Here is a 22,296-nt window from a genome sequence, read left to right as displayed (position 1 = left end):
TGCGGTCTGGTTCCAGTGGCAGAGCCACCACGCATGGTTCCCCGCCATGCCGTGGACACCCCTCACTTTAGACTGCGGTCTGGTTCCAGTGGCAGAGCCACCACGCATGGTTCCCCGCCATGCTGTGGACACCCCTCACTTTAGACTGTGGTCTGGTTTCAGTGGCAGAGCCACCAGGCATGGTTCCCCGCTGTGCCGTGGACACCCCTCACTTTAGACTGCAGTCTGGTTCCAGTGGCAGAGCCACCAGGCATGGTTCCCCGCTGTGCCGTGGACACCCCAGCCCTACAGCCTGTCGGTCAGAGCCACCCCTCTGTTTTTCGGGGCTTTCCTCTCTACAAGTAGGTTCCCTGTTTCCCCTTGCATGGTACCACTAGTGCTTAGGAAGAGACGTGATATTCCTTCCAAGGAAAAAGCCTGTAATTAACAGATGTTTTTGGGGAAGAATATTCTGCCTCCTCCTCTCCTGCTCGTTTTTCATTTAACATATTTTATCAGAATGAAATGGCTTAATGAGCGTAGAACTGCAGCTGATTCCAGCTGAACCTCAAAGCGCTCTGTGCTCAGCCTGCTGTCCCCGACATCAGGCTGCATTCACCACGGACTCTTCCAGGAGACGCCTCCCCTCCAATGCTGCCAGGAAGCTCATCAGCTTCCTATAGATGGAAACGGGGACAGGAAAGCCCCTCCAAAACCACTGGCTGTGCTAGATAAGAAGCTAATGGAAGACACAGGGGAGGGTGGAGAAAAGGAGGTGGCAAACAGAAACGTGACTATGTAGGAGGATGTGTGCATGAAGCAGGGCGGTGCAAGCATGTGTGTGTATGTGTGTGTGCCTGTGTATGCATAGGCATGCGTGTGTGCATGCATGTGTGTGTGTGTGCATGTGTGCGTGCATGCGCGTGTGTACGTGTGTGTGCATGACTGTGTGTGTGCGTGTGTGTGTGCATGTGTGTGTGTGTGCATGCACAGAGTCTTACGTAATGACTTGGAGTCCGTCTAGAAAACAAATCTACAGAAGCCATAATGGAAATTCCATTTTCCATTCGCTAAGGTCTGTCTTCCCTAGGCATCAAGCTCAGTCTGGATGCTCTCCCCTCTTCCTTCAGATGGAAGCTGGAGGGGAGGCCTTTGTGTGAGCCACATTGATATTTGGAGGACTCTGAGAGCCAGGACAGCCAATGCTAACGTTTCTGCTAAATTCCAGCAGTTGCGCCATTTTCCAGGGTGAGCTGATGGGCGCCCAGGACAACAGTCACCACTGAGATCACGTCTATCACTCATTCACTCAACAAATTTAGTGCCCACTGTGTGCCAAGGGCTGTTTACAACACTAGGGATATAGGCAAGATCCTTGCCTTCAGGAAGCCTCCTCTTAGAGAAGTAAGCAGGTGAATAAATCATGATAATACAGCTGGATAACACCAAGCACTATGGCCAACTAAAGCAGGGTAGACCTGGTTGGTGAATTACACGTGAACTGCTCGCCGAGGGCTCTGGTGGCGGTGCGAGTGGGCTCCTTGGGACAGTGGGGTCATCAGGGAGGAAATGACACAGGCTGATCTCATCTTTAGAAACTGCTTTGGCAGAGACCAGCCGTTCACCAGACACATTTCCTGCTCCTTCAGGACATGGAGTGGACTCGCTGCCAGTGCCCCTTGCAATTAGACATGGCCATGTGACTGGGCTGTGGGCAGCAGGAGATGTGGGCCTGGGAAGCTCCCACAAGAATGGGGTTCCAACCCTTGGTGGCTTCCCTCAAGCCCTGAACTGCATTTCACCGCAAAACCTCCAAACCAGACTGGCCCCTCAAGGGGTGTGGGCAGTCCAGGAAAGCTGAGCCCCTGATGGGGAGGATGCAGCAGAGGCTGGGCGCTGAGGTGGGAGGGCCGGCTCTGGGCAGAGAAGGCAGGTGATGTATTTGCAACCAAGCCACCTTGGCTGGGTGTGCACACACACTGCATTCACTCACGTCAGAGTTTCTGCTCTAAACAACTGGCCATTTTGGCTGCTCCCTGGCAGGTGCCCTGGTGGCTGAGTTAGGGAGACAAAGAATTAGGGCTCCCACACTGCCATGGAGCCCTCGCCACCTGCCTGGTAGCTGCTTTCCTCCACCCATCTATGCATTCCAAATGCACAGCCCAGCCTTCGGCGTTGAAAGGAATGAGAAACGAAACAGGCTAATCAGCATGAAGAATGAGAATGTCCCCTCTGCGTACTCTGGGGACCCTCATTTCCAAAGAGTGGGGTGAGGCTTTTCCACAATGGGTGGGAATTTACAATGGATTTCTCACCATCCTTTTATCAAATTATTGCTCAGATTGGGCTGCAATTTTCTTCAAAGGGAAGAAGAAATTACTGGTTGATGGCCTTGATTACAGAAACACAAATTTGTAAAATAAATTATTTCTGCAGTAAAAGCAATCTAGGGTGGCCTTCAGCGCTCAGGGACACCACGAACCCACGGACAGCCCATGGCCCAGCCCACTTTGGCCTTGGCGCAACGATCATCATGGCAGACACACCACCATCCCATCATCCATGATCTTAGTCACACATGGAAATAAATATGAGCAATCAGACCAAAGAAAGGGGTCAGAGGTCAAAGGCCACGATCCACACCCCTGCCCACCGCTTCCAGAGCAGCCATTCGAAAGTAACCAAGACAGAAATCACCCACAACTCACAAAGACTCATCCGCCTTGGGGGATGCAGCTTTCTCGCCAGAATTCCCGCCTGTGTAATGCTTATCTCATTACCAAAAGGATGAAATCTCAGCCTTCTTAGACACCAAATGCAGAGCCCACCCCGGCTTTGTGATGTCAAAAGAAGGGCCTGGCCCCCACGCCGAGACCCCCGCGCAAGGACCCCCGCGCCAGCGGCAGGGGGTCTGGACTCACCCTCACAAGCTGCTGTGGGAAGGGTCCTCGTGAGTTCTCGGGCACGTTGATGGGTGGGATGACCCAGTCTCGTTTTCGCCGCCTCAGCCCATTGGAGTTCTGGTGCTGGGGCCACGGCAGCAGCGTGTCCTTTGGAGGCGGAGACGGGTCCAGAGCCACGGTCTTCTTCCCTTTCTGTGCCTTTATTTGGAAAGGGAAGAGAAGAGGCAACGAAGCCTGGTTAGGTTTTGCACAGAGGAAAGCAGCATGTGCTGAGATGATCTGGGGACTGAGAGGGAAGAGCGGGATAACACTGGGACGGGAGCTAAGTGTTAGGGGAAAAGTCCAGTGCGATCCCCGTCAATATGATGGAGCAGATTACACAGTACATGGGGAAAAAGAGACCATAAAGAAAGGAGAAAATACGGTGGACAATGTCACCAATAGTGTAGACAGGGCTTTGTAACCCCCACAAAACTACGCAAGAGATCACAAAGGAAAAGGCTAACATGTTTTACTGGAAAACTCCCGTTTATGAAAACATACCCAGGAGGCAACTGACACATTTGGAAAACATGATTTATAACAATTTGACGTGAGGTTAATAGTCACTATATAAAGCACTCTTACAAATCAGTAAGAAAATAAAATGGAATCTTGTTTCCTAACAAGAAAAGGACATGAACAGATAATTCACAGCAAAACAAATGTAAATGATCAATAAACTTATGAAAAATGCCCACGTCTCCCAGTATCAAATAGTGCATATCAAAGTAACACATCCTTTTTTACCTGCCAAATTGACAAGACTGAGCAAAGGGAATCTGCAACGCTGGGAGTGTGCTGTGAGGCAGGGAGCGGAGGGTGATGGCCGAGGGCGTGGGATCTCGCTGGGAGTGCGCTGGGAGGCACAGAGCGGAGGGTGACGGCCGAGGGTGTGGGATCTCGCTGGGAGGGTGCTGTGAGGCGCGGAGTGGAAGGTGACGGCCGGCCGAGGGTGTGGGATCTCGCTGGGAGTGTGCTGTGAGGCAGGGAGCAGAGGGTGACGGCCGAGGGTGTGGGATCTCGCTGGGAGTGTGCTGTGAGGCAGGGAGTGCAGGGTGACAGCTGAGGTCGTGGGATCTGGCATTGGACCCACACCTGTGTGTTTGTGCAAAAGCTCATGTGATGTGTGCCTTCCTTTTGCACAATCCCAGGTTCTTCTCTTACAGAAGGGAGATGTAGCAGTGGCCCTGAATTTAGGGGCTGCTATGGGAATGACATCGGATGACAATGAGAAAATGTCTGGCCATGCTTGGCATGGGACTTAAGGCCGTCAGGCCTGACACTGATGTGGCCCCTGCCGCTGTGGCCGCATGGTCACTCAGCACAGCCCTCTGCCTCCCGGTTTCCAGTGACTATCAAGAACCTCAAAAAGGATGGTCCCTTTTGACCCAATAACTCCACAGCTGGAAATCTGTCCCCAGGAAGCTCCAGGTGGACCAAAGTCCTTGTAAACAGATGTTTATTGCAAATGTTCTTATATAAGTAAAAACACTAGAGCACAAATCTGAGTGTCTGACAGTGACCTATAAAGGCATTACACTGTGTTCCTGTCTTGGAATATTATAGTCATTAAAAGTTTACTCGTTTAAGGCTGACAAGAAAAAAAGGCCATAGAATATTAGTAAGTGGAGAAATAGCACAAAAGCAAACATACAGCATCAACTGCGTTTTCTTTTTTTGTTTTTGAGATAGAGTCTTGCTCTGTCACTCAGGCTGGAGTGCAGTGGCAGAATCTCTGCTCACTGTAAACTTCGCTTCCTGGGTTCAAGTGGTTCTCCTGCCTCAGCCTCCTGAGTAGCTGGGATTACAGGAGCCCGCCACCACATCTGGCTAATTTTTGTATTTTTAGTAGGGATGGAGTTTTGTCATGTTGGCCAGGCTGGCCTCAAACTCCCGACCTGGGTGATCCACCCCATTTGGCCTTCTAAATTGCTGGGATTACAGGACTGACCCACCAAACCTACTGCATTTTTTTAAAGGATAGAAAAAGAGGCCAGGTATGATGGCTCATGTTTGTAATCTCAGCACTTTGGGAGGCCGAGGCAGCCGGATCACCCAAGGTCAGGAGTTTGAGACCAGCCTGGCCAACATGATGAAACCCCATCTCTACTAAAAATATAAAATTAGCCAGGCATGGTAGTATGCGCCTGTATCCCAGCTGCTTGGGAGGCTGACACAGGAGAATCACTTGAACCCAGGAGGGGAGGTTGCAGTGAGCTGAGATCATGCCATTGCACTCCAGCCGGGGCAAAAAGAGCAAAACTTTGTCTCAAAAAAACAAAAAAGAAAGAAAAAGAAAAAAGAAATGGAAGAAAATACATCAAAATGCACACACTGGTTTCCTTGCCCAGACAGCAGCCAGTGCCTCATAGGTACTGAAAGTCTGACGAGGATGACAGCAGGACTCTGCATCAGGCCCTTCCACTGAAGATGTCCCACCTGTTCTCCAAGACCCACCTGTCTTCCAAGACCTGTCCCCAGACAGACAGCGCCTCCCTGGGAGCCTGGTCTTTACCTTGGAGATACAACAATTTAGGTGAATCAGATCTCATCTCTGATGAGAAAGACCAGATTAATCCCACTGCTGAAAGCGGCTAGAAATAACACCAACACAGCGACAGGAACGATGACAAGAGCTGCGGCATGCACTCAGGTTCCAGGCTCAGGCCAAATGCTGTTCCATGCAGTCTCCCCCCAAATCCTTCCTCTCACCAGTTCAGTGGGGAGCACCACCATCCATCCCCACCTACTACCTCACAGAGGCCAAGGCACCCCTGAAGCGCATACAGCCCATTCAACAGAGGCAGGATTTGGATGCCAGAAGTGTGACCCCAAAGCTGGAGCACCCGAAAGTGCGACCCCTCCTTTCTGTGGTCTCTGCCTGTGAACCCCCTTTGCCGGACCCCATGGTGGTCCCAGCTGGGCAGAAATCAGTTGTCCCATGGAAGAGGCGGGGAACCAGGGGAAAAGGGGGTCTGAGTGATGTTTCCTGTACCAGGGATGTGTTCCATAAATCCCAGACTGGGAGAAACAGGGTTGAGCTCCCAGGCTGGTCCCAGGACCAGCAGCTCAGCACCCTGGAGAGCTCATTAGGAATGCAGGTTCCTAGGTCTCACCCAGGACTTAACTCTGGGGTGGGGCCGCCAACCACGCCTCAGATGTACTGTGGCTGGGGATCAGGGGTCTCCCGGCCCACAGGTGATCAGGGGGTCTCCCAGCCCATAGGCGATCAGGGATCCACCTCTGGAGAAGGGCGTTGGAAGCATTCCTTTTGTTCTTGAGCAGGTCTGTATGAGGGCAGGCCACCTGGACCAATCTCTCCCAGATAAGAGAGAGGGGAGCCTCCGGCACCAACTCTAGGAGGGGCCCTCTGGCCGTCTGCAGCTCCCTCACATCTCCCAGCGGGAGACTGAGGCAGAGCCTGGCTGGTCTGCCCCACCTGGTGGTGCTTCAGAACCAGCAGTGGCTCACCAGGGCCCTCTGAATCTCAGACTCTGAGTTTTAAAGGGTTTCTGTGCAGCCGTTTTTTTTTAAAAAAACTTCATCATCATTTGCTTAGGATGAGCTTGCATGGCGTTAATTTCCCTAGTGTTGTTTAAATAAATTGCACATATTTGCTACTATTTTAAAGCTGCGAGACAAATGTAATAACAAAATCTGGTGAAAATGCCAGACCTGCACGGGCTTCTGCCTGGAAGATGCACCGCTTCCCTGGAAAAAAACGTCAACCACAATTAGCACTTACCCTGGTGAAACAAGAGTGTTCTTTTGAGCATGCAGTCATCTTGGGCCCATTCAGAATACATCACATAAACACGGATGCATCATTATACTCATTAAAAATAATGCTTCCAGTTGCTCTTAAAAATATTTTCTAACAGACGACACCTGCTGATTTTCCCTGGTGCATGTCTTTCTTCCGTATTTCTGAGTGAGTGAAGACTGAGCATTGGGGAATGGCTTGAAGGTGACCTCTACTCCACCATTTACAGAAACGAGATAGTACACATGCACACGTGTAGACAGGCGCCATGCACACATGTATGCATGCACATACGCACGTGCATGTAGAGATATGTATTAATGCACACATCAAGTAAGTGCAGATGTGTGGGTGTGTGAATATATGCACATACGTGCACACAGGCATATGTATGAATACATGTGTGTTTATGCATTCTACACATGCACAGCTAGGCATATGCTTGTGTGTGTCTGTGTATCTCTGTGTTTGTGTATAGAGCACATCACAACTTTCTCAAAACCAGCAGCCCAGCAGCACCATAACTTTGCCACACCTGCTCCCTGAATCCTGACAGTTTAGTACAAGCTAGAAGTCCTGTAACTAGTAGGGTCCAGGAGGGTCCCAGTGGCTGAGCTGGTCTTTGGGTCCAGTCAACCTTATGCCTGCAGATCTGCAGAATCAGGAGCGCCAAGGAAGCCGCCAAATGGCACGTGCAGCCACTGGCTGACTGGGGATGGCGGTCCATGGGTCAAACAGAGCCCAGGGGTGGAGAGAGTCTGCAGCCTGGGGCATCGTCAGAGCCCAGAGCAGTGCACCCCAGGTGCCTGGTAAAAGGTGCCACCACTCCTGCCTCTTGCTTACACGAGGCTGTGGGAGGCCCACTCTTGGGACCCCTTCAAGCCCTGAGCAGCCAGGAGTGGTGGCAGAGGAGCTTGTCCAGGGGACCAGGTTCCAAGGTCAGAGCCCACCTGCCCAGCACTGAGTGGGGATAGGACCATATTTCCCAGGGACAGATGAAGGGTGTGGGAGCCTGAGGCCCCCAGGGATGTGTGTCCAAGGTGCAGATGACTCTAAAGCTGCCTGCTTCTTAATCAGCCTTTATTTACAAAGCATCTCATTTCAGACCACCTCTTCCCCCTGAGCCCTAATCAACTGTGCTTCCCATGGACACATTCTGCTGATCCTGCTCAAAAACGGTGATTTACGGAGGCAGCGGTGGCAGGAGCCCCCAGGCATGGGTCCTAGGGCTGGGCCCTGGGACCTGCATGAGGCTCCACTCTCCCTGGGCCTCGGCTCCTGGCTGATGGGAGGGGCTGGCACTGGGGCTACCTGGGCGCCTGGGGTGTGGGCAGTATTGGGGGCGGGAGTGATGTTGGAAGCCAAAGGCTGGGGCACCTTGGGGAGCGGAGGCTTCACTTCACGTCTGGGGAGGAAGGCACCACAAAACTCCCACTGAGTGGGGTGGATACGCAACAGGGTCCCACACTAAGTGGACTCGGCTTTTTAAGGATGAAAGACAGTCTGGGCTCCAGCGGGCTGCCCAGGCAGCCCTGTGTGGAGGTGTGTCCCACTCTGCCTATGGCTCAAGGCGTCTGGGTGGTCTCATGGTCTTTAAGGATGAACTCCCCTCCGGCCCCCGGTCTCTCTGTGCAGGCTTCCTGCACAAATCTCCAGGGTAGGCATCCTCTCTCCTCCCAGGGATCTAGTGACAAATCCCTCACCCACAAGAACACATGAATCAGGGGAAGTGATGGGAGGTGAATGAACTTAAGAGGACAAAAGGAAGTCATGCAGACAAAGACAGCTTCTGCTCCACTGGAAGTCCACAGTCCTGGGTTCGTGGGCCACGTGCGTGTTGAGAAAACCACACTGTAGCCCCCACGCCCACACTTGCACACTGCAGTGGCCTGCGTCCTCCCGAGGGCTGGATTCTGCCCTGCCGGCTTCTCAGGGCTACATGGTTTAATTTTCTTAAGCTCCGGGCAGCCCTGCTCCGCGCCTGGGTCTTGCTCTCCTTGTAAGAGAATTGCTCTCTGTGTGATGAGGCTGTAACTGGTTGTGACTGTGAGGTGAGGTCCCCAGGGACAACTCAAGGCTGGCAAAAAGCGGGTCACTTCCCTCCCCTCATCGCTCGCAAGTGACACACAAAGCATGCAAAACAACTCTGGGGCAGGCTTTACAGTGTCGCCTTTTTCTGTTTTTTGAAAAAGAAAAAGTGTCCAGGAAAGAATACAATCATATGTACCCCTCAACCTACATGCAAAAAGCTATCATTTGTCATATTTTTAAAATCTCGAATTCACTCATCTGTTAGGAGCCTGGAATTAGGAAGCACCAAGGAAGAACCCTGGCTTTTAAGTGAAGGGACAGATGCTAACACACTCAGAGGCAGAGCCACATGGGGGAGGGCCAGCCACCAAGACCTTGCTTCATTCAGAAACTCCCGGAGCACCTTTCGTGGAAGAAGGGGGGTCTTTCCCCACAATCTCAGTCTGATGGAGGCACGTGAGATGGTTCGCAGGTGGATGGTGAGCAACCATTTTAACATTTCCTTGTGGTAGAAAAGCAGATGGTGGGTCCCACTTCAGACCTTCTGGACGCATCACATGAGGCTCTCTGCAGGGCGGACGAGCCGCCTGGGCATCCTGAACCGAGCGCTCACTCTGCAGTGCTGTGGCCATCGTGTGAAAATGCCTCCCAGAGGCACAGACACCAGAGAAGTCCTCTTGGATAGATGGGCCGAGATGGGGTGCACCTGATTGAAACCCCAGTGTGGTGCAGATGGAACAGGGAGCAGGGTCTGGGTCCCCTGAGCACAGGTTATTCATTGTGGGGGCCTGATGCTCCTGCCAGGTTCAGTGAGGAGAAGCGAGTATCCCCCAGTTCCTGGTCGATGTCATTACCCTTAAGAGATGGCATGAACATGGAAATTACTTCAAATTCCTGACACCAGATCCATAGTACGTGTCTAAGGAAGGCTGGCAGCCCCGACCTTTGGCGACAGGTCACGGATGGCAGTGGTGGCATCCCTCCCTTGCCATCCCGCCCAGTGGGCAGATCCTGCACTGACCCTGTGGGACACTTCCTTAGCATCTGACCTTCCCCACAATGTTGAGAAAATGCATGGGCACAAATCCATGTGATTCAATGAAAGAGATTTATGGGAACATTTCCAAATCAGTTTCTGGTGGGACATGACCTCGGTCACTGTACCAGCTGTTGCCATGGTCGAGGTGCTCTGTGTCAGCTTGATGGGGTACATCTGCCCCCTCCGGGAAAGGTGTAACCACTGGGTCCCACTACCCAAGAAAGTGGCTCTTTGGGGAGGTTCTCATGCCAGTGGATTTCTCTGATGAGCAGCACAGCCCTGTGAACCCGTAATCCTGAGAGACAAGCTTCTGTAGCCACAGAGCTTGAGGGTCCGATTTCCGTAAGCAGATAAACTAGACCCGGTGTCAAACAATGGGGAGGGGACACAGAGGGGATTGTGCTTCTTCACTTCCCTGAGTTTGCTGCCTCTCCTGGTCTTCCAGGCTGGACAGAGGGCAGCGGGAGCCATTCCACCAAGGAAGAAAAGGATATTTGCAACAGCCCTGAGCTGGGGATTCTGCTGGCTCCCCTCCCCACACCTCTGTGAGTCATGTGGTGGGAAAACAGAGCCTCCTCTTCTGTGAAGACAAAAATAGAGGTGGCAAATGTCTCCAGAAGGAGAAATCTGCGTGAATGGTGGGTATTCAAGAGGGTTTTCAGTGTGAATGGAAGGTTCATCATCACTGGATAACTGCGCTCAGAGAGCAGAATTTTCTTCACAAATGGGGATGCTGGCCAGTCCCGCTGTGTGGTCACGTCAGGTTCATCATCACTGGAGAACTGATCTCAGAGAGAAGAACTTTCTTCACAAATGGGGATGCTGGCCAGTCCCGCTGTGTGGTCACGTCAGGCATAAGATGCATCTAATCTGTGGATTTTGTTTCTAACATGCCTTACGATGGTGTAGAATGGCGATGGGCACAGACCAGATCTCAGAGGTGCCACTGGTGAGTGCATACGGAACGCTCTCACTCCGACTTGGGAAGTCCACCACCTGTGGACTGGGTGGCCGAGGGAAACAGTGCAGGGGAGCTCCTGCCCCCTGTCCTATCCCCACAGCAGAGCCAGCTGGCGCCTGGGGCGGCCTTGAAGCAGGACTAGCTGCAAAGGCAAAGCATCGCGGCTCTTCCCTGTCCCCAGCCCTCTAACATAGCCCTGCTGTGCAGAGCTGTCGGCATGGCTGAGCAGCACAGTGTATGAGGCTGCTCCATGCACTGGAGCTTCCTGTGAGAGGCAAGGTGCCCTGTCTGGGAATACAGGGAGAAAAGCACTCTCAGGATGGAAGGTTCTGGGAGCTCTGAAACCCTGTGTAGGTCCTGGAGCGCTGCTGAGGCCACAGCGTCTTCTGCGCATTACCCACTAACAAGATAAGCGTTCACCCCTCTGTGCGCTGCCGTCCGAGCCACCCAGCACCTCTGTCCCCAAAGCCACTGGCGTTTGATGTGGTCTGGCCTCAGGCTCCTGGGTGCTGGCAGCTTCTCATGCGACAGTGACCACAGACCCAGAAATCGTCTCATGGTGCATTTCCGGCTCTTGTTTTGCTGAACGCTCTAATGTTTGGGTAAATACGTGGCCGATCCCAGCCATACACACACCACGTCTTAGAGTCTAGTGTCCCAAGACCACCAATGGCACAGGAGTCTGTCATCGACATGAACATCTAGGGAAGGACCAGCCGTGTCCACATGATGAATGTGCATTGCTGTGTTGGAGCAGGAAGGATACTATTTCTTCCCCAAATATCAATGCTATTTATGGCCTTTTCAGACGGTCTGATTTACAGTCTTCCTGTTCTCACTGCTTCCTCAGAGCTTTGGGTTAAACATGCTATAATGTGGGCTCCCCCACCAAATGTCAAACCTAGTATGGATATTTACTGAGGATAATTAGATTTCTTTTAAAAAGGGGGTGCACTAAAATCTACACAGAGTTCATTCCTCTACCTCCTATTTCCTTTTCAGTGTACCTGTGAGAAAGGGTCCATTTTGCTTCCCCGAAAACATGTATATTTAAAATATTTAACTAGGATATTGTCTGTAGCCTTCTAGCTGGTTTCCATGGTAGCTAAGGATGGACGGAATAAAATGGTATTTAACAAACACACACTGAAACAACAGAACGATACCTACATTCTCTCACAAACAGAACACGTGAGCCATTCTAAGTCGGCATTTGCATGAGTTTGGTTCCGCAAAGGCACTTAGGGGATCTTTTTGGTTACATCAATGACACCAGTGGGGGCCGCACACGCTCTCCCTGCCCCACGAGCACCACGGACTTTCTTACTTTTCATCTCTAAGAAGGGGAGATCATTCTGAAAATTCCCATAGAAATAATACCAAGAAAGGTTTCCTGAACACAGCTGGGGGGTTATTTCTGCGCTGTGTCTGTTTGCAAGGAAAGCCTTAGCGCGGTCTTGGCTCTTTGTGCCCAGGATGGAGCAGGGGCAGGGAGCCAGCGCCTTCATTTTTACCCGGGAGGGTCCATAACTTGCCCAGCGTCATGCTGCTGTTCTCTGGAGGCCGGCTGGAACTCAGGCCATGCCCCAGAGCCTGGGCTCTTAGCCCTCACCTTCCTCCTCTCCAGGACACAGAGGATGGAGGATCACCCAGCATGCTGTGGTCCTGGGACCCCTCTCCCCACCACCCCGCACCTGTGTGCAAAGCCGGTGCCGGTGCTGTGACCTCTGAGGGCCTGGGTGTCCTGGGGGAGACAGTTTAGACTTGGTTCTTTAGGCAACTTGTCACAATTACCATCACCCTGTGGAGGGGTTTCACCTTGTTCCTAATTAGCATCACAAACACCATGTTTCTCTGGGTGAAGATCTCAAAACTGCCCACCCCTCTGCCCACTCTTCAGCCTGCCTCCCACCAAAGCGAAGACACAGAAAGATGAGGAATCGTGGCTGACAAGAGAGAGCATGGCATGCGTGTTCCAGTGGCAGCCTCTTTAAGGGTGTTGAGAAGCACTGTCATCTAGCAGAAGAAAGAAGGTTCCGGAATGTCCTGGTACAAAGAGACCTGGACAAGCCACCAAGCTTGTGACCTCGGTTCCTGGGCTTTAGACCAGGTTTCTCGTCCTCGGCATTCCTGACACTTTGGGCTGAATCCTGCTGTGTTTTGGGGCATCCTGGGTACCGTAGGGTGGTGAGCCGCATGCCCTGCCTCCACCCACTCCATGCTGGGGGCAACCCCCACCGCAGTGACAATCACAGGCACTTCAGGTCTTGCCAAGCGCCCTGGTTGAGAACAACTTGCTCTAGAGAATCAGGGAAATTGTGTTTAGTTAGAAACACCTTAAACAAGATTACCCTCCAGTTTACAGAAAAATAAATTCATAGTAAAAAAATAAATTGAATTAAATTAGCAAGTTAAGGGGAAATGTATTACTTCTTTCCAGAGTCGTTTAGGTGGAACTGAACGAAATCGTTCATGTGGTGTCAATCAGTGAGAAAGATGGTCTGTGGCATCAGCGTGTGAGATTCGGGAAGGCTTTGGTGAGGACTGCGGTGAAGGCTTCAGCCAGAGCCCTGGTGCCCAGACCCTCAGTGACGTGCCCTCTGCAGAGCCCCAGGGACTTCCGGCTTCATGGATCTGTCGTCCACCACGTGGTGCCAAGCGCCCGAGGGATGGGCTCTGGCCACATCACATGCCCAGGTGTGTGCATTTTGGGCTCACAGGCACTCCTGTTCTTGCTGGGAATCTTTCTGCCAGCTACAAAAGTGTGTCCATGACCCCTTTCCTGTTGTCACAAAATCCTTCTCTAGAACCACAGGTGATTTTATTTTTAACCAAATATTAAATGAGAGCTATAGCCTTGGAATGAAACACAAACGTGTTGGTCTGAGAAGTCTGCCTTCAGTTTCACTTTAATCACCTGCAGGAGAGCAGCTCTGGGCCCTCACACGTTTGCTTGGGGGGTTCTGAACAGGCTCCCCAGGGTGTGCACATATACGTGTGTGTGCACACAGATGCACGAACATGCACATGTGTGCACACATACCTTATCCTACATACAAATCACACATGCACACACACATGCACACACCTGTGCACACCCATGCACATGTGTGCACACACACACACGTATACATCAATGCATACACACATGCACACACACAGCAGCTCTAGTCAAGAGCTAATGGCCCAAGTAGAACTTGATTGTGCCAGCAGCCGAGACCCTGCAGGGCCTGTGTGCCTGCCCCTCCACTGCGCCTGTGTGCCCTCCCAGCTCCTAGCCCGCACAGGCCTGCAGGAGAGGTGGGCAGGTGGGCTCGTCCCCCGTCAGGAGGCCAAGGCTTGGACTGACTGGCCCAGACAGACATCGAGCTGGGGTGGTGGCCATGGTTCAGGGGGACCGTCACCGTATATGGGCCTCGGTGCCACTTGCAGTCCTGAGGTCACGCCCTCAGGACACCTTCATGGACATCGTGGTCCTGACTGCAGATGGATGAGAGACGTCTTTGGCCGGGAGGCTGGCAGGGGCAGATTTGCCCCGGGGCTCTCTCTCAGTGCCCCTCTGCCCCTAATGCCTCGTGGGAAAGCCCTTGAGCCCCTGATTGCATCAGGACAGATGGCAAAGGAGTCAATCATGCAGAACGTACAGCACCATCCACTGCGCCACACACGGGCAGGGCCCAGGGCCCGGGGCGGAGCATGGATCCCACAGTGGTGCACTGAGCAATCACGTCACGACCGGGGCTGGCCTGACTTGGGTCTTTGCAACTGCTGTTCCCGCTGTCTGGAATGTTTTTCCCATGGGAATTTTTTCCCTGCTGGCTTCTCCCCATACATCACGTCTCAGCTCGGATGTCAGCATCCTGCGCCCCTGGATGAAACAGCTCCTCTACGCTCTGTCCACCTGTCCCAGGGCTGGGTACCCCTCGGCCGATGCTGAATGCTTCTGCACAGCATGTGCCAGAACGCGGCTGCCGCATGGACACCTGGCCTCCTGCCCTGAGAGGAGGTAAGCTCAACAAGGGCAGGGACCGTGTAGTAGTGTCCTCAGTCATGTCCCCAAGTCTTAGATGGAGCTGCCACACAGCAGCGCCGAGACGCGAATACCCAGCATCACTCTTGGAGTGAACAAAGGCCGTGACCTCCAGATCTTCCCGGCCCATGGGACTCCAAGGTCCCCAGAGGTATGGCTGACACTCAGGTCCAGTCCTGTGGCCATGCTCCTGGGAGAGGAGATGGCACAGAGTGTGTACCACCCGCTCCCCCCTCCATGGCTCACGTGACCAGAGCCTCTCTTCCTGCACTGCCTGCTTTTCCCCCTCCCTCCACACAGTGGCAAGAATCTTTAGCCAAGCTACCTTTAGGGTCACCATGGGCTTATCCCCTTTAGATCTTCCTGGGACAGTGCCCCTGGCAGCGTCTGCACCGAGGCCTGCCCTTCTTCCACCAGGACTGGCCTAGGGAACATGACCAATAACTCACCATATTTTGCTCCCTCGGGGGCTTCCCTGCCTGGTCACCCTCGAAACTCGAGCCCCCTGGAGGGGTTTTGGGGGGCTCTGTGTTCTGATGCGGAGAAACATGTGTGGAGACACCAACACATGCTCTGCCCAACCCAGGGGCCACTGAGCAGCCAGACCTCTGCTGGTGACAGTGTCTGAACCTGCAGGAGCGTGGAGGTTATTCACACTCATTAAAATAGCTCGTCATCTTCAAAACAAAGCCAGGACGGTGGACAGGCTGTCTACAAGTTTGCCAACGGCACTGTAGCTGTTTGTTTTTTTCTAGAATTGCTGTTTTTCAGCCCCGTTGAGGGCCATCTTTTGGAGAAGGATAATGAACCGCTGTTATAGAGACGTGAGCTTCAAACTTAGACCCATACCTCAGGACCTTCTGGTTGCTTTCCCGAGGCAGACATGCCATCTGTAGAAACAGCTCATGTGGAGAGCCCTGGGGGACCATCCCCTCGCTGCCCTGATGTCCCGTGACCCCCTTTAGTTAAAGCTCTCAAAAGCTCAGGCTTCCAGGTTCAGATGCGGGCCAGCCGGCCCTGGGGAACTCATGGAGGAGGCAGTCTGTGGATGTTTCCGCACTGCCAGCCTCACTTACAAGGTCTCCACTCTCAGGGTGAAGGGCAAGAAGTGACTTACCCCCAGGCCTCTCTAGGAGATGGGGGGAGGGACCAGTGGATGAGGGAGGGACCAGGGGATGGGGCGATGGGCCAGGAGGGTGGGGGGATGGACCACGTGAGTAGTGGGGGACAGGCCTGTGTGGGAGAGAGTTCACCTGGCCTAGGCTCTCCCGGGCTCCCTGAGCCAGTGGACATGCCCCTGGCCTCTGCTCCAGCCTTTGTGAGTGCTATGTATGTGGTGTGTGTGGTGTGTAGTGTGTGCTGTGTGTGTATGTGTATATGTATGGTGTGTATGTGTGGTGTGTGCTGTGTGTGTATGTCTATATGTATGGTGTGTATGCATGGTTTGTGTGGTGTGTAGTGTGTGCCATGTATATGTGTATATGTATGGTGTACATGTATGGTATGTGCAGTGTGTATATCTGTATATGTATGGTGTGTGTTTGTGTGGTGTGTAGTGTGTGCTGTGTGTGTATATGTATGGTGTGTATATGTGGTATGTGTAGTATGTGCCATGCATGTGTATATGTATGGTGTATGTATGTGTGGTGTGTGGTGTGTGTGGTGTGTGCCATGTGTGTATGTGTCTACATATGTTGCGTATGTGTGGTGTGTATGGTATGTGGCATGTGCAGTGTGTGTGGTATATGCACGTGATTCACGTGTGTGGTGTGAAATGCACTGTGTATGGTATATATGATGTGTGGGGCATGTGTGGTATGTGGGGTGTGTGCAGCATGCACTGTGTATATGGTATGTGTGTGGTGTGTACATGGCATGTGTGTGTGTGGCATGCACTATGCATGTGGTGTCATAAGGTGGTGTGTGTGTGGTGTGCACTGTGTGTGGGGTGTGTGTGTGTGGGGCCTGTATGTATAGTGTGTGGGGGGAACATGTGTGTGGTGTGTATGGGGTGTGTGTGTGGTATGTGTGTGTGGTGTGCATTACACAATGTGCTGTGTGCACCAGGAGGACTCAGGGGTTCTGGAGCCCTGGGCAGGACACCTGACTGAGGACCTACCTCCCTGCCTTTGGGGGTACCTTGGGGTCTGTCTGCACTCTGCCACCCGAGTCTCCACATCGGCTAGAAGGCGCTGGCCCATAAGCCAGCCGGCTGAGATGGAGATTTATCCCCTTACAGCTCTGGAGGCTGGAAGTCCAAAATCAAGATGTCAGCCACGCTGGTCCCTGGGAGGCTGTGCGGGAGAATCTGCTCCCAAGCCCCTCCTGGGTCCTGGCAGCTGCCACACGCTTCCCTGATCCTTGGCTTTCAAAGGCATCCCCCGGCCCTCTGCCTCCTCCTCACAGGCGTCTCCATGGGGCGTCTGTGCCCACATTTCCCCTTCCGTAAGGATGCAGCCTGTCGGATCAGGGCCCACCCCAGCCACCTCTTCTTCACTAACTACGTCGGCAAAACCCCATTTCCAAGTGAAGTCATGTTCTGAGAACTTCAACACCTGAGTTTTTGGGGACACAGTTCGGCCCATATTATCTGGGGGACAGAAACACCCAGAAAAGACCACAGGTCAGAGCCTGGGCCTGCCCAACCGTGGGACATTGCTCAGCCAAGGTGATCCTCATAAACACTGACACGTTCTCGAAGACCCGATATTAGTTTCATAAACAACGGTTTCTTTTTTGCAAATGATACCCACAGGTCCTACTGCCACTTTCCAGCGCTGCATCGGCTTGTCAGATGACAACTGGGTGAGAACTTGATCTCCACTATTTCCTTTGAGGCCAGAACGGGCTCTGATTCCTCAGGGGCGACTCAGCACTACGGTGGGAAATAAGTGACCTAATTTGCATTTCCTAATTGAATTGCTATCAGCTTTCCTGCAAGACTGCACCAAAAAGCAGCTCTTCCAGATCCTAGCACTGCCTGCACTGCCCACAGAAGGGCTGCTTTCAAATAGTTGCTAAGACAGGAGGACAAAAGAAGGAGAAAAGTTGCCAAATTTTTATGGTTCATCTAACCGTAAAGCTGTCAGTTTCACCCAAGCCCACAGAGCGCTAAAATAACGGATGGAGGAGGCTGCCCTTGAAGAAACTTCGACACAAGAGAAATGAAATTTACAGAACCAGGAAATTAGGGGTCCCTGTGCGCCTGCCCTGGCAGACCTGGCTTCCAGGCTGCTCTCGATAAACACTGCCCTGGGACTCCTAACGCTTTGTAAACAGATGCTTTGAAGGAGGCCATTTGTTTCTCCAGAACCTTCTGCCAGCAGAACTCTTGCTCACCATGTGCCCCTATCAGAACGCCCACCTTTTCTAAACAGTCAGGCGGCCCTCTGCATGCATTTGTGTGTTAAAGAATTAAATTGTGAGTGATGGACTAGAAGCACAACAGCATACAGAACACCCGCTAAATAAAGGACGGCAGAAGGAACACCTGTCTCATCACAAGAGTCCCTCCCGCCCCCCTGTGCCCCCCAGCATGGCTTCCCGCTGCCCCTGACGGGAACCCTCAACCGACTGTAACTCTATACCTCAGTGCCACCCGAGTTTGGACCCCATGGGCGTGCGATCACTCAGCTGGCACACGCTCCTGCTGCCTGGCACCTGCCTGCTCTCCTTCCTTGGTCACGCGTTTGTTCACCTTTACTACTGTATAATATTCCACTGTAGGAGCCCACCGACACGTATTGACCCATTCCAATGGTGAAGGCGTGTGCGTTGTCTCCAGCTTTTGGTGATTATGTGTAAGGCTTCTCTCAACGTCCTGTACGGAGTGCTTGGTATTACCTGCCTATACTGCTATGGAGCATACACCAAAAATGAGGCATATGTGTATTTGACTTTAATAATAATTCTGAATTGCTGTCTAAAGTGTTTGTACCCTTGTATACTCCCCTCAAGAGTATATGAAAAGGCTGGGCATGGTGGCTCATCCTTGTAATCCCAACCCCTTGGGAAGCTGAGATGGAAGGACTGCTTGAGCTCAGGAGTTTGAGACCAGCCTGGGCAACATGGTGAGACCCTGTCTCTATAAAAAGTTAAAAAACACACAACAAACAACCAGGTGTGATGATGCATGCCTGTAGCTACTCAGAGGCTGAGGCAGGAGGATTGCTTGTGCCCAAGAGTTTGAGGCTGCAGTAAGCTAAGATGGTGCCACTGCACTCCAGCTTGGGCAGTAGAGTGAGATCCTGTCTCAAAATAAAAACAAACAAGTGAAAAACAGTGTATGAAAATTCCACTTGCTCCATATTCCCACCAATACTTGGTAGTACAAGTATTTCCAATTTTCGCCATTCTGATTGCCCTGCTCAGGTTAAGCCCATCTTATTTATCTACTTATTTATTTATTTGAGACAGAGTCTCGCTCTGTCTCTCAGGCTGGAGTGCAGTGCCGTGATCTCAGCTCACTGCAACCTCTGCTTCCCTGGTTCAAGTGATTCTCCTGCCTTAGCCTCCCGAGTAGCCGGGACTACAGGTGCCTGCCACCACACCTGGCTAATTTTTGTATTTTAGGAGAGATGGGGTTTCACCATGTTGGCCAGGCTGGTCTTGAACTCCTGACCTCAAGTGATCCTCCTGCCTCAACCTCCCAAAGCGCTGGGATTACAGGCACCAGCCACTGAGCCGGCTTCCGTCTTATGTTTATCCACTACGCACTGTTCTCTGGTGATCAGCCGTCTAATCTGTCTGTAGGTACTGATCTGAGATTCTCTACATCTTCCGGGTGTGAGTCCTCAGTCCGTAACGGAGTACTGCAAATATCCCTTCCCAGACTTTGTCATATTGTCTCATTTTTAAGATACATGCTTTGAAGATGGGAAGTTCTTTCTTTCTTTCTTTTTTTTTGAGCCAGTGTTGCCCAGGCCGGAGTGCAGTGGCACAATCTCGGCTTAGTTACAATTCTCCTGCCTCTGCCTCCAGGTAGGTGGGATTGCAGGCACCCGCCACCACGCCTGGCTAATTTCTGTGTTTTTAGTAGAGACAGTGTTCCGCCATGTTGGCCAAGCTGGTCTCGAGCTCCTGGCCTTGGGTGATCCGCCCACTTTGGCCTCCCAAGTGTTGGGATTACATGCATGAGCTACCACGCCCAGCAGAAGTTCTTATTTTTAATAAAGTCCCCATGTTTCACGCTTCACGTGTCATGTGTGGGAAAGCTTTCCACACCCGGCTCACGTCACTTCCAGCTGCATTGCATTCTCTTTCATGTTCGGATTTTCAGTCTACCTGAAATGGATTTTGGTTGTGGTGTGGGGTGGGGGTCATTTCACTTTTTTTCTTAAGGATGCTCCATTGGCCCAGCACCATTTATGGAAAAGACAGTCTTTCCTGTGTTGTTTCAGTAGAAATGGGCAAACTTTACCCCAAATGGCCAGATAGTAAATATTTTAGGCACCTCACAGGGCAAGGGGGAAAACTGAGGACATTGTGTAAGTACTTACATACCCTTTAAAATGGAATCATTTAAAAATGTGAAAAACGTTCTTAGCTTGCTGGCCATAAAAGCCCTGTGGGCTGCAGCATGCTGGCACCTACCGCACAGCACTGCTCTTATAAAAAGTTGAGCGTCCGCACCCTGGGCATTTGACAAGGCTCATCAGGTTGTAAAGATGAACTGGGTGGATTTTGTAGTATGAAAGTCATACATCCATGAAGCTGACTTTAAAAACATTACATATCTTTTTCTGGGCTCACTATTTTGGTCCCATGTGTCTATCTGATCATCTTTGCTGTAAAACCACACCATTTTAATGGCTATAGTTCAGCGGTTCTCAAAACGGGGCAGTTTGTCCCCCAGAAAACATCTGGCAATGGCTGGAAAGAGCTGTGGTTGCGTATGGAGGTTATGGGGCTCCCCCTGGCATTGAGTGGGCGGAGGCCAGCAGTGTGGCTTACTGTCCAGGAGCACCCAGGACAGCCCAATAACATGTCTTGATGGGTGTGTCCTCAAAAAATCTGCTGGAATTTTCCTTGAGGTTGACGCTGTGGCAACTTTGGGTAGAATTAACATTCTGACATAAGCCTTCCAAGCTATGAGCTTGCCATATCCCTCCGTTTTTATAGGTCTTTAATTTTTCTCAACAATATGTAAAAAGTCTTGTTCATTTCTGTTAGATTTATTCCCAGTTGTATGATTGTTTTTAATGCTGTTGTAATTGGGATCTACTTCAGATTTTATTTTCTCATGATTTATTCCTGGTACACAGAAGCACAACTGTCATGTCCAGTACCGCTGCTAGCCTTACTCATGAATCCCAGTAACCTAGGACAGATTACATTTTCTAACATTTATAATCATATAAGCTACAAATAATGTCAGTTTTATTTATTCTAATTTCTTTTTCTTGCCTTACTGCATTGGCTTTACCTCCAGTGTGTGATATAACAGCTTCCTTGCCATGTTTCTGCTCTTAAGGGAAGGCATTGAGTAGGTCAATTGTAAATTGGCTGTTTGCTGCAGGTTTTCGGTACATGCCCTTTATGAGATTAACAAAAGTCTTTTGTTAATTGGCAAATTAGGAAAATAATTTCTTTTCCTAATTTGCTAAATTTTTTTTTGTTCTGAATGGAGGTTAAATTTTGACTATTGCTACTCATCTGATCATATGATTTTTATTCTATATCCTATATTAAATCATATTGATTAAATCAATTCTACCTTCTTGGAACAAATCCAGTTTGACCATGACTTACCATCCTCTGTAAACATGACTGGATTCAAGGTTGTAATATTTTGGTTGGTGTTTTTGCAGCTATTGATGAGCAAGGCTTGCCTATAATGATCTATTTTCTCATGTCCTTTCAAAGTTCTCAATGTTTTTGGACATGGTTCTTGGCGGTTTTGGATACAACCTAGGTCAGGTTTTGGATATGATCCTCACCCATTTTGGGCAAAGTTCTTGTGAGTTTTGGCCACAGTTCATGCCAGGCATTAGGCAAGGTCACTAGCAGGATTTGGGAAGACAGAACTCTGGGGGAGCAATTCCTCTTGCTAATCTTCAGACAGGTTTGTGTAAGATTTGTTTTAATTTCTCCGGACAGCTTGGGTAGAACTTACTAGTGGAACCAGCAGGTGTGGACATTTCTTTGTGATAAGGATTTTAGTTTTAATTTTGTTTGCAACAATAAAATGGTTCAGACTTTTTTCTTATGTTAGGTAAGGTGTATATTTCTACACTATTATCCTTTCCATGCATATTTGTAAGTGTATTGGTATAAATTGTATACAATATCCTCAGATGACCTTTCTGACGTCCACAGGGTTAGTGATGTCATTTTTTCATCCCTGATATGGATTAGCTGCTGTTTCTGTCTTTTCCTTTTAGTAGTTTAAAGGACCAGCTTTGCTGTTTCTTTTGCTTTCTGTTTCATTGCGTTTTCCTCCTGTTTTAACAATTTCCTTCTTTAGACTTTGGGTCTTGTTTTCTGTTATTTTTATAATTTTTTGAGATGAATGCATGGACTGTTGATTTTATGCCTTTTTTTTTTTTT

The 22,296-nt window shown here is 50.9% G+C and overlaps 1 protein-coding gene across 1 annotated transcript in view; it reads right to left on the bottom strand.

Annotated features, from left to right (window-relative positions):
- The window catches only part of CDH4 (cadherin 4), a 673,674-nt gene that overhangs the window by 157,957 nt on the left and 493,421 nt on the right, over positions 1-22,296 (bottom strand). The window contains exon 4 of the mRNA XM_017503455.1: positions 2,901-3,080. Coding sequence (XP_017358944.1) covers positions 2,901-3,080 — 180 coding nt within the window. The remainder of the gene's footprint in view (positions 1-2,900; positions 3,081-22,296) is intronic.

This window comes from Cebus imitator, unplaced genomic scaffold (assembly GCF_001604975.1).
Source record: "Cebus imitator isolate Cc_AM_T3 unplaced genomic scaffold, Cebus_imitator-1.0 Scaffold311, whole genome shotgun sequence".
Classification (NCBI taxonomy): domain Eukaryota; kingdom Metazoa; phylum Chordata; class Mammalia; order Primates; family Cebidae; genus Cebus; species Cebus imitator.
The sequence above is the reverse complement of the archived record's forward strand: the minus strand, read 5'-3'. Positions and strand labels throughout refer to the sequence as shown.